This window comes from Enhydra lutris, unplaced genomic scaffold (assembly GCF_002288905.1).
Source record: "Enhydra lutris kenyoni isolate GAN:26980312 unplaced genomic scaffold, ASM228890v2 scaffoldscaffold13, whole genome shotgun sequence".
NCBI lineage: Eukaryota > Metazoa > Chordata > Mammalia > Carnivora > Mustelidae > Enhydra > Enhydra lutris.
Genome location: NW_019154097.1, coordinates 36,901,275 through 36,916,086, shown reverse-complemented (window position 1 = coordinate 36,916,086; position 14,812 = coordinate 36,901,275). Strand labels below are relative to the sequence as shown.

The 14,812-nt window shown below is 65.3% G+C and overlaps 1 protein-coding gene across 1 annotated transcript in view; it reads right to left on the bottom strand.

Annotated features, from left to right (window-relative positions):
* The window catches only part of LOC111145671 (notch 1), a 42,938-nt gene extending 28,345 nt beyond the window's left edge, over window positions 1-14,593 (bottom strand). The window contains exons 1-2 of the mRNA XM_022500757.1: window positions 14,495-14,593; window positions 12,748-12,829 (exon numbers count right to left, since the gene is read on the bottom strand). Coding sequence (XP_022356465.1) covers window positions 12,748-12,829; window positions 14,495-14,555 — 143 coding nt within the window. The 5' untranslated portion in view covers window positions 14,556-14,593. The remainder of the gene's footprint in view (window positions 1-12,747; window positions 12,830-14,494) is intronic.
* Between the last annotated feature and the right edge of the window lie 219 nt (window positions 14,594-14,812).

Here is a 14,812-nt window from a genome sequence, read left to right as displayed (position 1 = left end):
TGCTGTCCCCAGCCCTGGCCGGCTTTGTTCCCACCTCAGTATTTCCACCCACTCCCTCCTGCTCGCCCCTGCCCTCCCCACTGGCGCTCCATAGAAATGCGACTCCAAAAAGCATCTGGAGGCAGATGTTGCTGTGACCTTTTACCCGGGACTAATTCTAAATTGTGCTGTTTTCCTTTCTAAGCTAAGCAGCCATCTGCCACCCCCAGGGGACAGATGACAGCTCCCTCAGCCCCAAACTAGGAGACAGGGAGGGAGGGGTGAGGAGAGCTGGGCTCGGCTCTGCCCTCAAGGAGTTTGAGGTCCAGAGGGAAGCACGGGGCCTGCACCCTGGCCAGCTGGGGGCCAGGGGCAGCGATGGGGTACCCCTCGCTCTGTCCCTGTAGGAGGAACCCGATACCCCAGGAGAGCTGCTTCCTGGGGGTGCAGGGGGAGTGTAGCGGGAGCAGAGGGGCTCTGGGGGCTCGGGTGGAGGAGGGACTCTGTCCTACTCTGCCTGGGCCTCAGTTTCCCGAGTGCAGTGGAGTCGGGGGGAGCTCAACAGACTGCACGTGCTCAGAGGGCCCTCGTGCATGTCATCCGGCGACCTCCCCGTCCGGTGCAGGGGACTCTCGCTCGCCAGCACTGGATTTGGTTTCTGCGTGATTCACCACGTCTCTGGGAACACACGGTCGGACCCAGCTGAGCTCTGCGTGTTTACAGAAAGTTGTGGGGACGCAAGGACGTGCCCTCCCAGGGGCGACCCACCCTGCCGGGACCGGGACGAGCTCCGGTGCAGGACTCGGGGTGGGGGGCACTCCAAAGGGGAGCAAGGCCCATGCCTCCCGTCGCAGGAAGGAGTGCCGCGCCCAGCCCACCGGGGAGCCTGCAGCCCGGGCTCCTTGCTGTGGAGAGCCACCGGGATGGGATCAGCGTCCCTCCTTAACTGAGTCTACCCGGCCCCACAGAACCGCCCATCTTCCCACCACCACCGGCAGGGCCGGTGCCCCGTGGCCGCAGGATCGGTTACTGGGGAGCAGAACAAGGAGGTTCACTCCTCACCACCCCGGCCCCCAAGCTGCCCGCCCCCACATGGCCCCCGCCCGGCCTGCAGCGAACTGCCTGCCTAGAAGCCCCCTCCCGTGACACCCCTGCTGCCCCTCCACGAGTCTTCTGCCCAGGAAGCAGTTCGGGGGCCCTTGGGCTCCTGCTGTGTCCGGGTCAACCAAGTCAACATCACTGATGTCCCTGGTGACCAGGGCCAGGGGAGCCTGGCTGCCTGCTGCTCCTCCCAGAGCCCAATCCTACGCTGTTCAGCAAAGGACCACCACCTTCCAGCCAAACCACCAACACCAGACATAAAACTAGGGCCCACCCACCCCTGGGCAGCTGGGCCGGGAGTGTTGGAGACCCCTGGCCTGGGGAGAAGAGAACCATCCATGTCCCAGCCCACCTAAACGGGGCCACCTGTGGACTTCCTTCACTACAGGGGTAGACCGAGGGCAGGTCAGAAAGACCTCAGACCCGAGGTCCCCAGAGCTACAGCCATGGGTAGTGGGGTCAGTGAGCTCAAGTCTTTCTCTGGTCAAGGCTTGGTGGGGGGCAGGGAGGAGTCCTAGGACCTCGGCCCCTCCCTCGGGCAGGGCCAGTCCAAGTCCCCCCACAACCCAGCAGGGGCCACCTGTCTTACAGGAGGCAACAGCTGAGTGATGGCGTGATGACCACAGGCTGGGCAGGGAGCTCGGTGACCTCAGTGGGCCTCCCACAACGGTGGCCGATCTGGGGACCTGGTGTCCTTTCCCACTGGGAACGGCCAGGACAGCTCAGCTCTGGGGAGAGCACCCCCCACTGGAGATGTAAGAACTGACCCAGGGCCCAGGCTTTCCGGCCCCAACAGCTGCTGACGGTCCTGCTGGCTCTTTGTCTTGAATCTTTTCCCCAAGTTGCATCTTTGGAAGGTCTAAAATATGCTGGGAAGAGGAAATGCAGGAAGAGCCCAGCTTCCTTCCCCGGCTCTGGGGGAAGCCCTTTGTGTGGGGGAGGAACCTGTTCTCCTGGGAAGTCACCTTTCCCACCGCAGGGAAAACAATGCCCCCAGTGGCTCATTGTCCCCATGTCACTCAGGGCTGCCCCACCCTCGGCGTGGGAAGTGGCCAGTGGTCTGGAGGGAGGGAAAGGCCAGTGCAGGAGCCAGTGCGGGAACCAGGAAGCTTTCTGAGATGGCCCAGCACCCGGGGACAGAGACAATCCAGGCCCACCTGTGGGGTGGGGAGGGCTGCTGGTTGGCACAGCCAGCAAGAACAGGGTCCCCCAGGGTCACAAGAGAGCCCCGTGGAGATGAGGCGGGTGAGGAAAGTCTGCTGCCCACCCCCACTCAGAGAATCCTTGCCTCCCCACCCCGGTCCGCCAAAAGACAGAGCCCCAAACTAGAGACAAGGGTGGCAGGTGTGACATCTCCTGGGCTCTCCCGAAGGCCCACTGCCCCCACAAAGGCAGGGGCCTCTGCTCCCAAGCAGGATGGAGCCCAGACCCACACCCCCAATCTCTCAGAAGCAATGAAGGAATCGACAGGCACACGAGGCCATAGGGAGGGCTTAATCCAAAACTCGATTAATGAAGTCAGCAACCGCAGACTGAGCTCCCGCCAAAGCCAGAAATGACTCTGGCAGCTTCCCGCCTCCACTGAGGAGCAGATGCCACATCAGGAGACGTGGGGAGAGGAGAAGCCTGCACAGTGACACCCCCGACCCCCAGCCAGCCAGGGTGGACCCCCAGGGGCACTTGAGCTCCTTTCCAGAGTCTGCAGAGTACGCCAAGGACCCTCTCACATGGCTTCTAGAATGAAGAAACAGAACCTGTGCTGAGACCCCCCGGCTTCCCCTCACCGGGCTCCCACGCCGGCCCTGCAGGCACATACTGGGCCCATTTCACAGATGAGGAAACCAGGGCCCAGGCACGTTATGCACACTGCACCAGCTGGACTTGAACACAGCTCTTAACCAGCAGCCAGTCCCCCACGGGCCATCAGAGCCAGGCTGTCCCCCAGTCCCTCCCGGAGGCAGCTACGGGTCCAGCGGGAGGGTGTGTGTCCCCTATACCCCAGATACCCCGCCCAGGAGGCCTGGGTTTCTCACCTGACCGCCCTAGCCCCAGAGGGACGCAGCAGACAATGCATTCCTACCCCCAGCTCAGCCGAAACACAAAACCTGGGGTGGGGGGTGGGGGTCTGGGAATCAGGAAGCCTCCCAGCCAGCTGGCAGGTGGGCCGTCTCTGGGCCCGGCTCCCCTGCAGCCCTCGTCCAGCGGGAGGGCCGGTCATCCTCCTCCACGGGGCTGGGGGGCTTTCCTAGCCATAGGCGCTGGCGCGAGAGGGCCGGAGCTCACAGCCAGCCTGCCCCCTGCTGCACTCGGCAGGGCTACCCTGCCTGTGGGGACCTGGCAGGGCCACCTGTGGGCTCCCTCCGGCCGGGCCACAGCACGGCCATACGGTCTGTGGTGGTCCCAGAGCTCACTCCCGTCCTGCGTCACTCCCTGCACCGCTCGCCAGCCCTTTCTCTCCGGCCTCCGCTGCCCACTCATGCCCCCTGAGCACCCCCGCCCCAAGAGCAGGCCCCACGCTCCCCCCACAGGCTTGCGTACCTGGCTACGTCATCCCCGGCCGTCGCCCCAGGCTCGGCACGGCCTCCAAGGTGCCCTGGGACGCGGCAAATGCCAGAAGACAGAGGCCAGGCCTGGGGTCGAGGAGGTGAAGGTGGGGCCTGCATTGTCCTCCTCTGGGGACACCCAGCTGTCTGGAGGCGGCTGGCATGGGTCTACGGCCCTCAGGAGGGCTCTTCCCTGCAGCCAGTTCTCCGACTGTGCTCGACTCTGCCCTGGCATGAGCTCGGCCCAGGTGCCCGGGTGGGGCCTGTCTCAGGAGAACTTTCTAGACGAGGCCTCGGAGCATGAGGGGATGGCTCTGGTGCAGAGAACTCACCCAACCTGCTGTCAGGGACCGACCATGTTAGAGCCACGTGTGAACCCAGACAGACAGAAAGGGGACGCTGGCTTGGAATCACCCCAGACAGGCCATAAGGGTCGCACCTGCTGGCCAGGAGCTCTACGGGACGCCTCACCCGGCTCGAGGCGCCTGGTCCCGGTCCTCCCCAAGGGAAAGGAGCTCAGAGAAGTGAGTGGGCAGCCCAAGGCTACACAGCCCAGTAGGGGGTGGGGGGGAGGAAGTGCATCGCCCCGCCTGTGTTGCTGATGGAAGCGCCACGTCAGCTCCGCGGGAGCAGCGTGCTAAAATGGGGGAAAGCCCTGCTCAGGGCAACCAGCTTGGGCTGCCGCTCCTTCCAGAACCTCGAGCCACCCAGCGGCCTCCGGCCTCAACTTCCTGCTGTGTGCCCACCTCCAGCACTGGCCTGGGCTCAGGAGCAGAGCACAGTGCCTGCAGAGCACCAGGGGACAGGCTGTCACGGGCTGAGCCCCGGCCACACGTGGACGCCGGGACACACGGCCTGGCCTGCCGGGCTCTTGGGCAGACAGGGCCGAGGCCGCCCTCACTCTGACCCCAGGGAGGGGAAGCGGGGAGGGGGCCGCCCCGCCCCATGGGCCGCCCCATGGGAGCCGGGACCAGTCAGGCGGACAGGTTGGCCCGGAAGGCCCAGAGGTAGTCACTTCACCCAGGCCCTGGAGGGAGGGGAGACAGAGGCTCTGGGGCGCAGGTGGACGTGCTGCAGGACCCTCCCCACCGCCCGGGCTGAGCTCAGCGTCGCTCTTACTGAAAAGCTATCAGGGGAAAAACACACACACTCAAAACTCTGGCTTCTTCCCCAAACCTCTCATTTCCAGTAACTGTGCAGTTTCCGCTCACCAACAACCGACACAGAGGAAATGGTGGGAGGCAGGTCCCCAGCCCCATGAAGGGCCCTGCTGCGCACGCCTAGACAGACCTTTCCAGAGGCTGCCAGCTGCCGCTCTCCCCGCCTACCCCCCTCCCGACGTCCTACAGCGGCTATCCCTCTCTCCCCCTGCCTGTCCTCCGCAGCCTGGCCAGGCTGGTGGGAGGCCTGTGCTGCTTCCTCCTGGCAGCTTCCTGTCCCAGAAGGGGACACCCCACCAGGGCAGGCGCACTGAGCAGGCTCTGTGACCCAGGCCGGTCGGCAGAGGGTCAACTGCAGGTCTGGCTGGGTCCTCGGTTCTGGCGCCCCGGGCAGATGCCTGTGGCTCCGCTGTGACCCAGGCCCGGCCACGACCGTGGGGTGAAGAAGGCAGAAGGCCAGCAGCCGGGTGACTGCCCGGGCCCGGAAGTGTCCCCAGGGAAGGGAGCAGCCGAGGGCCTGCGGGCCACCATGGCATCCTCCTATCCTGCTGCATGACCCCGCGTGGGGCCAAGAAGTCTTGGGGTGGGGGGCGTCTCAGATGTTCTGGGACCACCTCTCAAACCCCAGCCTCCCGGGGCCCACTGCTGTGACGGCAGGACAGCCGTGACCATCCGCCCAGCTCCCCGAGGCCTCAGCTCCCCCATAGGGGAGCAGTTTGCTCAGCAAATGAACAGGGTCAACAGTGACAAGGGCGCTGCTTACCCAGCTTAACGGAACCAACTGCAGCCCTCGAGAGCACGCGACGGACAGCCGGCCCACTGAGGGGTGAGCTGGGACAGCTGGGGACAAATCCTCACCCACTCATTAGCATGTGGCCAGGATAGGTCCCAGCCCCAGACCAGCACCGACGCCAGAATGTGGCCACTTCTCTGGCGAGCCTCTTAGCGCCACCCCCCGCCACATGCACACCCATCTCTGAGCAGCCTGTGCACGGGGGAGGGCCCGGGGAGCGAGCAAGGGTCCCCACCTCAGCAAGGAGAGCTCTCGGGCTGAAGGGTCCAAAGCCACGGCTGGGCCAGGACCGTGTGGGGCATCCCAGACCGAGACCCAGCCAGGGGCTGGCCGCTGTGTCCAGGGGATGCTTGGGTTTGGAAACTGCACGTGTGGGGGTCCGAGGCCAGGCTCCCCAGTGCACACCTCCCCACCAAGGCCCACTGTGAGAGCAGGACCCCAGGCCCTTCTTCCTGGAAGCTGTGCACCCCAGAGAGCTGCCTTCATTTGCTTGGGGGCGGGGCAGGGAAGCGCAGGTGTGACCTCCTGAGAAAGCCCCCCGCCCCCACCCAGGAGAGCTCAAGACCCACAGGACAACAAATGGCAGTGGGGGCAGGAGGGGGTTGGCTGCCCAGCGGGAGACCGAGGGGTCCACAACCCACTCAAAGAAGCGTCAGGGGGAAGCCAGGGAGCAGGGGCTTAAGCAAAGTAATTCGCCTGAAGGCGCTAATGACATGCTGATCCCAGCTGATCCCCGCCCCCAGCCGGGAGAAAGCCGTGCGGGGACGCCTTTGCGGGGACGCCTTTGCCCAGGAGCAGGAGGCGCGGGGTGGGACGTTGCCACCACTTGGCGAAACACTGCAGGGGGGAGAGTTTCTGCCCCAGAATTCCACGGGTCTCAGAGAACACAAGAAAGCCGCACCCCCACCGACAGGGGTGAGCCTGGGTGCCAGCGTGCCCAAGTCTGCCTGACCGGGAGGGACCGTGGTGCTGCCCCAGGGGAGACACGGAGCCTGCCTTAGCCCGGAAGGCAGCCTGCAGGGACCCCATCTGCATCTAAGAGTGAGGGGTTGGGTCCCAGCCCTCTCTGTCTTCCACAGGGCCACACCCAGTAACTCTGAGCCCATCCTTCGAGTCCAGAAAGGCCAGCAGGTGATGACTGCACCCCTACTCCTAGGGCCTGCTGTCTGTCCTGCAGTGTGTCCTGCAGCACCGCATCTCCTCTCCCATACGGCAGGGCCTGCATCTGCCTCGCCTGCCCCAGCACCTACTAAGCGCTCAGTAAGACCCTCCTCCCGCCACAGCCCTGCGAGCTCCTTGGGGCGGGCTGGTGCTTGGCGGCCAGTGAGAGCAGGGTCCAGAGTGGACGTGGAGCCTGAGCAGGCCAGGGCCACAGGCAAGTCAGGATTTCCCGGGTGACTCCCCTGGGGACGTGCTAAGCGGCATGCCTAGGGTCACTGGGACTGCAGGCCGGCCACCCGGACCCAGACACGAGTGCCAGTTCCTCCAGGAAGCCTTCCAACCCCCACCTCCTCTGTACTTCAGCCCGAGACCACAGGACCTGGATGCTGACGCCCAGCACCAGCCCATCCCTGACGTCTCGGGGACTTGGGGTCCAGGGCAGGTGGGCCCCACAGACAGACACTGCCCAGAAGCAGCCACGTCGTGGGACTGTGCTCGTGGGAAACATCCAGGACAGGCAAATCGGGGGCGGAAAGCAGATCAGGGCTGGCCAGGGCAGGGGCCTAGAGGTCTAGAGCAGGAGCTCGCAGGGCTGTGGAGCTGGGGCCCGGGGCCTGGTGCTGCAGGGCTGTAGCGGGAGGAGGGTTTCTACTGAGCGCTTAGTAGATATTGGAGGCGGGCAAGGCAGACGCAGACCCCGCCGTGCGGGAGAGGAGATGCGGTGCCGCAGGGCGGGCCTGCGGACAGATGGCAGGCCCCAAGCCGGATGGCGCTGGCGCTGGCACAGCCTTAGGAATGCAGTAGGTGCCCGAAGGTGAACTCCAAGTGGCTAAAACCGCAAAACTCATGATGCCTGTGCCTGATCCCCAAACACCCGTCTGTCAGCCCCTCTGTCCTGGGGTGGGGAGGTGGGGCCCAGTCTGAGAAGACACCCCAGGGCCCAGGCTGCTCCCGAAAAGGGCCTTCCTCGGCTTGTCTGCCCTCCGCCAGAACACCTGTGCTTCAGCGCGCCCTCCCCAGCAGGCACTGCCCAGCACCCCCCGGGGGGGGGCATCTGCTGGGAACACCGGAGCCTAGAGCGGGGCCCAGACTCACAGAACCTGCCCTCCCCACCAGCCCCGCCTTACTGCCAGGCACCCCTGCCCTGACCCGGGCATTTATGGGCCCGTCCCAGGGTCCTGCTGGGATGCCACGGAGGGGAACGCCGTCACGTACAGAGGGGGAAACTGAGTCCTAGTGAGGCGATGTGTGTCTGAAGGGGGCCCCGCCATCTTCTAGACTGTGCATGGCAGGACATGGGTGGGGAGCCCACACAGCCCACCAGAGCCAGCTAAGCCCTTGCCGTCCCAGGGAGCCTCGGGACCACAGACACGCCGGGACCACAGACACGCCGGCCCCACAGTCCGATGCCCCGAAGCCGGCTGCCTGTCACGGCCTCTGGCGAGTTGCGGCTATGGCTGCACACAGAGCCGACGTAGGCAGAGCCCCAGCCCCCGCCCGCCCCTTCCCCTCGCCACCTCAGTTGTTCCCACCTGTAAACTGGCTTTTAAAAAATAAAAGACATGGTGAGTGCTGTGAAGTGTGTAAACCTGGCGATTCACAGACCTGTACTCCTGGGGATACAAATATATTATATGTTTATAAAAAATAAAATTAAAAAAAAAAAAAAAGACAAGCAGCGCTGGCCAGCACCGGCGGGCGGCGGCCGCACCTGGAGGGGGTGTGAGCCAGCCGAGAAATGGGTCTGCCAGGGCCTTCGGGGGCCGGTCAAGGCGACCATCTGCACGCGGATGTCTTCCTGCTACATTGTTGAGGAAAGCAATCTAGACACTCGACCAGGTCTGCAAGCCACATCCTCCCACTATTTCTAGACAAGAGGCGAAACAGGAAAGGTGCCCTCCCCACTCTGGGACGGTGCACCCCTCGGCCCACCGTGGCCCCGGCTGCCCGTGGAAGGCACGGTGAGCGCAGCAGGGGCTGTCACCGGCTCCTGTGGGGTCCCGTGGGCCCCTCCCCTGCCGCCAGCTGCTGGGGGTCCCAGCCCCGAGCTGCACCCCCCGCCATCCTGCTGAAGAGCTTCTCCTCCATCAACAGCTGACCCGAACCCACCCTCTTCCTGCAAAGGGCACAGTTTCCTTTCTCTTTTAAAAAAATATATATATTTCTTGCTACGGGAAAAACGTTAGCCACGGTGCAGGGGCAGGGCCTGGGCCCAGGAGGCACGTTCCTTCAAAAGAAGGCGGGTTCCTTGAGGTCTCCACACGGAACAGATAAGCAGGGAGGCCGGCCTGGTTCACCCTGGGTGTCTCGCCCGTGTGTGTCTAAGCTGGTCCCGGGTCCCAGATGCCGCAGAAACAGAGGAAGCCCCACAGTGGCCTGGAGAGTCAGGCTGTCCCTCCCCCAGCCTTGTCCAAGACTCCCAGGTGACTCAGTGGAAACCGCCAGACCAGGTGACGGGAGCTGACGGACAGTCCCTCTGAAGCTAGGCCCGGTCACTTCCCCGCCCAAGCCTCCCAAGCTCGTCTGGTAAAGGGAAGTTGTCCCTCAGGCCCTGCTTCCTCGGAGAGCAGCCAGGGAGAGCTGGGGACAGTGTGGGTGCGACAGGGCGGCGGGTAGGGACACGGGCTTGGAGAGAGAGAGGGGCAGGGCCAGGCGCCACTTTGTGCTCTGCCATCCGGGCAGGGCACCCCCCCCCCCCCCCCCGTGCCCAACCCACATGGTGTCACAGGCCGGAGCCATGTCAGCCCCGGGTCAGGCTGCCCCGCCCACCGCGCTCACCACCGACTGACACGTCACACCCACGTGGTGTTGCCGGGAAAGTCACCGCATCACCCCCAGCAGGGCCCAGGCTGGGGCGGACCTGCGCCTGCCAGCCAGCTCCTCGGGCAGCACCTGGCAGGTGCTCGGAAGCATCTTGGGGGAGAGCACAGGGGACTGGGGGTGCGCGCCGCTATCTTGGGGGAGAGCACAGGGGACTGGGGGTGCGCGCCAGCGGCCACAATAAAACCGCCAGCTCCGGGGAGCCCCTCCCCGGGCAGCGCCTTCTGCCACCACCAAAGGGACTGGTGGGCCGACCAGACACTTGAGAACGAGGATCCTGAAACCCGCCTGGTCAGCTCGAAGGGAGAAGTGGGGGGACCGGACACTCAGCCAGCGGCTATTATGCAATCTTCACACCACGGAGAGATCAGTCGTGGGTCGGAGCTCAGGTGACCCAGCGACCCGGGGTCACAGAGCTGGTGGGTGGCGGAGCCAGCCTCAAACACGGGCTGGTCCCGGAGCTAAGCCCCCAGCCGCCAGCCCACTGGCCTTCCCTCCCAGGTGCTCCAGGCACGATGGCTCAGCCTGTTTCTGCGATCACCTGGGCGGCGACCCAGGGAGCAGACTTTCTCACGGGTGGGGGGAGCAGCTTAGCAATCCTGGGGCCTCAGCTCCCCACCCAGGGCGGGGCAGCCCCCCACCGTAAGGCTTTCAGACGGAGGATGCACGCTCACCCCAGTGGACAACAATCCCCTTGGGCCTTCTCCCTCCTCCAAACAAAAGAAAAGAGGGGGAGGCCTCGTGAGTGTCCCCTGCCCCTGGCACTGACTGCCCTGGGCCTGGCGCTCGGCCCACAGGGACAGGCCCCACGGCCTGTCCCTGGCAGCCACTGGCCCACCAGTCCCGGTGCCGGTCCTGGGAAAGTTTTCACACCAGCAAAAACCTCTTCCCCAACCCTGAACCCTACAGCCACCTGACTAGTGGGGCTCCGGGGAAGGTTTCTTCTCTTTCGGGTGGAAACATATGACTCACCAGGTACTAACGTGTCCGGCACTGGGACACTACCGTCTCCATAGGGGAGCCAGCAAACCGACCCAGAGAGGTCAAGGACTTTCTGAGAGGGTCCAGGACGAATGCTACAGAGTTGGAATTGCTACCTAGGCTGGCACCAGGGGCCTCCGCCCTCACACCTTGGGGGAAAGAAAGTGCCTTCCCCGATCAGCTTCCCACCTAGCAGACTTTCCAGGGCCTCAAGGGGAACAGAAGGTCGCAGCAGAAGGCACTGGCCCGAGGCGCAGAGGGAGCCAGGGCCCACCACAGGAGTGGCCATGACATCCCTGAGTGGCATTCCGAGTCCAGACCTGGGCCTCTGCACAGCTGGGCCTGGCTGGCAGGCTCCCCATCCCTACTCCCCAGTCTCCAACGCGGTGCGACCCAGAGGTAGGGCCTCTGAGGACAGGGCTTCCGTTCCGTCTTCCAAGTGGATCTGTGGGGTGCGCACAATGGGGTCTCTGTGGGCCGAGCTCGGCTAAGCGCCAGGCCAGACGGAGGCAGGCTTCCCGCCAAGGAGGAGGGGGCCTCAGGCCCCAGGGAGGAGACAAGCCCACCACCCCAGCCCCCACTGGCCAGGCTCGGGCTGGCAGGGTGCTAGGACGGAGGGAGGGGAGGGCAAGCTGCGCTATCGCTCTGTGCCCTGGAAGCGTCTCGCCCCAATGGAAAGGACGGGGCCACATCCCAAGGCAGCCCCCTTGTGGCCCCAGTTCCAGTCCAGGGAGACCCCAATGGCTCCTGGGCCGGGATGGCCCTGCTCCTTGGTGGCACTGATGAAAGATGGCTCCCACCTTCCCTAGCACAGCGCCCCTCCTGCCTTCCCAGAGCCTCTGCAGAGGCGCAGGGAACCCCCCCCCCCACGCCCCATGGGTGAGCTCTGCCAGAGCAGGGCCGGCGGGAAGGGAGTCGGGAGTCATGCATTCTGGGAAGCCACGCATAATTAATCACACGGCATTAATCCGCCTCCCGACAATAGCCCCCGCGCTTCCCCTGAATCCCAGCTGTCGGTCTCTGAATGAAAGGAAACAAGATTTAGGGCATCAAGCGTTGGTGAGGCTTCTGCAGGAGAAGAAAAAGGACCCAAAAAACCAAAAAAAAAAAAAAAAAAAGTAGTGTGCATTCATTAGCGTCTGACAAAGACACAGTCCTCTTTGTCTATTAAACCGCTCACAGACCTGCTTAATTGGCTTCAGTTCGGGGAGGGTGGAGGCAGGGAAGGAGGGGCTGCTTGCCCACTGGCCAAGGGTTGTCAAGGGAAGGGGCCCTTAGCAGTGGGAATGCAGCTCGCCTGAGGAGGACGGAGGACCCGGACCGGCTGGGGAGCCCCTGCTTCCTTGGTGCCCCTGCCCCCCACCCCAGGGGAGGAGGGGCCCCTCCTCCAGCCACCAACCACCTCCTCGGACTCCCACCTCACCAAGTCCAGCTGCAGGCCACCGGCACAACAGAAACGCTCCTCTGCGGCCGATGTGCACGGGCAGGTGGGGTGCGGGACTGAACCAGGAGTCCCCTTCCTAATCGGGGCGAGCCCTGGGTACGCACGCCACAACACACATTCCTGCCCCAGCTTCAGGGACCAAGGCCCGGCAGCCGATGGGTGGGGTGATGGGCGGCTGGTGCAGGGGAAGGAGGGTGGGGGGGAGGTTGGAGCTATAGATGCCAAGACAGAACCCGAGCCCCGGCAGGCACGCGTAACCCCCCGAACCTGGGGGATGAGCTCCCCAACCTCCCCTGAGGTCAGAGAGGGGGAGCCGGGAAGGCCCAGAGGGGCGGGTCTGGCTTTGAACCAGCCCATTTCTGGCTCAGAGGCCCTGCCCGGAGGAGGCACCCCCCAGGGACCGGGCCTCTCTGAAGGCCCCCAGCCTCTCCGGAGGGTCACTTGTTTCTCAGGGACTTTAGGGAGAAATGGGGTACCAGGAATTCCCACCTAGCACACCCCAGGAGTCCAAGGTGGCCCACAAAGGCATGCTCGAACCTCCAGCAGCCGGACCAGCTCCACACACACAGTGTAATTGCTGGTGATTAAGTAATTGCCAGACTTTGTCCAATAAAAGTAGCACGTGACCGCGCCCAGCCTTCTGGGCCATCTCCACAAGACAATGGCCTAGTGTTCTGTCCCCGCTGGCCCCTGATGCACAAGGCAGGGGCTCTGCTCCCGACAAAAGCAACAGGTCCCCACAGGGGCGCAGGGGTGCGTACTCACACACAGGCCTCGGTGCCGTTGGGGAACACTTCACACTTCCCGCCATTCAGGCAGCTCTCACTGGGCTGGGAACATCGCAGACCTGGGGAGGGGCAAGACGTCAGGTCAGCTTGGGTGGCAGGAGGGCCCTGAACCCAGGGAAGGGGCCCCCCCAAGCGGCATAGCCACCCCTCTACCTACAAGGTTCTGCGTCATCATGGGCTTGCTGGGGGCCAGGGACCTCAGAAACCCCCAAATGTGAACCCCAAGGGGCTTCAACACTCTGCCCAGAGTTCCGTGGTCAGAAATGGGGAGGAAGGGCAACAGGCTGGCTGGGTGGCAGGTGGGCAGGTCATGCTCAAAGTGGACAGGGTGGCCTGAAATGCCATCTGGACAACAGTTAAGAAATCTGACATGACCCTGGGCCACTCTCCCAAGCACCCCCGACCCCTCTTCAATGGGGCTTCAGGGGGGAGCCCAGGGGGGCTGGGCCCCTATCCAGCCACCAGGACTGTCTTACTGTTCAAACATGTTCTGTGAGGGGGCGGTGCTGAGGGGTGGGGTGGCCACACTGCGCCCCCCCCCAGCTCGTGGGAAAAGGCGACAGCTGCGAGGCTTGACGCCCCGCCCGCCTAGGAATCAGAGCAGCCCATTGTCACCAGGGCCGCCTCCTGGGGCACTGGGCTACACCTCGGGGACCTGGCCCCGCCTCTAGGACACCCAATACCTGCCCCTGGGGGGCGGGCATCTTCAGCTTCACCCAGGGGAGGGGAATGAAGACACCCGTTTGGAAGGAATTCGACCCCCTTCCCCAGAAGGGATTAAGCCAGTCGCTGCCTCCCCATCTCGCCAGCGCTGTGTAAATTAAGCCCCTCCGGGGTGGGGACGGGTGTGACTTGGGACCCCACCTTCTGGAGGGGGGCGCTAAGTCTCCCCTCCAACTTTTAGGGGCCAGAGAGGAATTAATCTCCACTGGATCCCTCGACGTGAAGTGGAGAGGGACACGCGCGCCTCCTCCACGTCCCCCTTCACCCTCGCAGAGTTTCCAAACTCCAACTCCGCAAAGTGAAAGTCCCGCCAGTCCCGGCTGGGGGTTCCGCACCCCCGCACCACCCCCCGGCCCCCGCCCCGGCCAGACCGCCGGGGGGCCTGGCTGGGGGCGGCGATCGCGCGTGGGAAGGAGACCCCCGGGTTCGCGCCCCTCGCCCGGCCCTTCGCCAACTGTCCTGAATGGGGAGGAGGCCGGTCCGCCTGGCGCCCCGCTGCCCACCACGCCAGAGAGCCTGGCCGCGCCGCACAGCTCCGTAAGGGCAGCGCGACGGCCCGGACCCCACGCTCCGAGCCCCAACATCCGCCCGCGGCGCGGACCAGCGGCGAGGGAAAAGATACTGGCCCCCAAAGCAACAGGAAACCAAAACCGACTCGATTCAAATCGAAAAGCAGTAGGCAGCTCGCCCGCCTGCCCCGGCGGCAAGCCCCACGCGTGGCTGACCGAGGGCGAGCCCAGGGCTGGGCCTCCCGGGACCCCGGGGGCCCCCAGCGCCCCACGCCCGGCTTCAAACCCGGCTCCAGGCGCGGGCGGCGCGGGTCCACCCCGGTCGGGCAGGCGGCGCGGGGGAGGCTCGGTCCTTCTCCCCGCGCCCCGGGTCGCCGGGTCCCCCCCTCCCCGCGCTGGCCGCCCGCTCCCAGCCGCCGGGGCTCGCGCGCAGGTCGCAGTCAAAGTTTCCGGAGGGCGCGGAAAGTTGCGGGCTCGCGGGCGGGCGCCTACCTCGTGCGGCGAGCGCGGGCAGCAGCACCAGGCAGAGCAGGGGCGCCGGGAGCGGCAGCATGCCTGCCCGCCCGCTGCCCGCTGCGCCGGGGGGCGGCCTCCTGCGCCGGGACGGCGGGGCTCGGGCGCACGGGCGCGCGCCGGACGGTCCCACGAGCTGCGGCGGCGGCCCGCGGCTGCTCTCTGCTTCTCGGCGGGCGGGCGGCGCTGGGACCCTCGCGGCCTCCGGGCCCGGCTCGTGCCCCCGCTCGTTCCCCCGCTCGTTCCTCCGCTGCGCTCGCGCCCGCGCCCGCGCCCCGCGCCCCTGCGCTCCCTCCC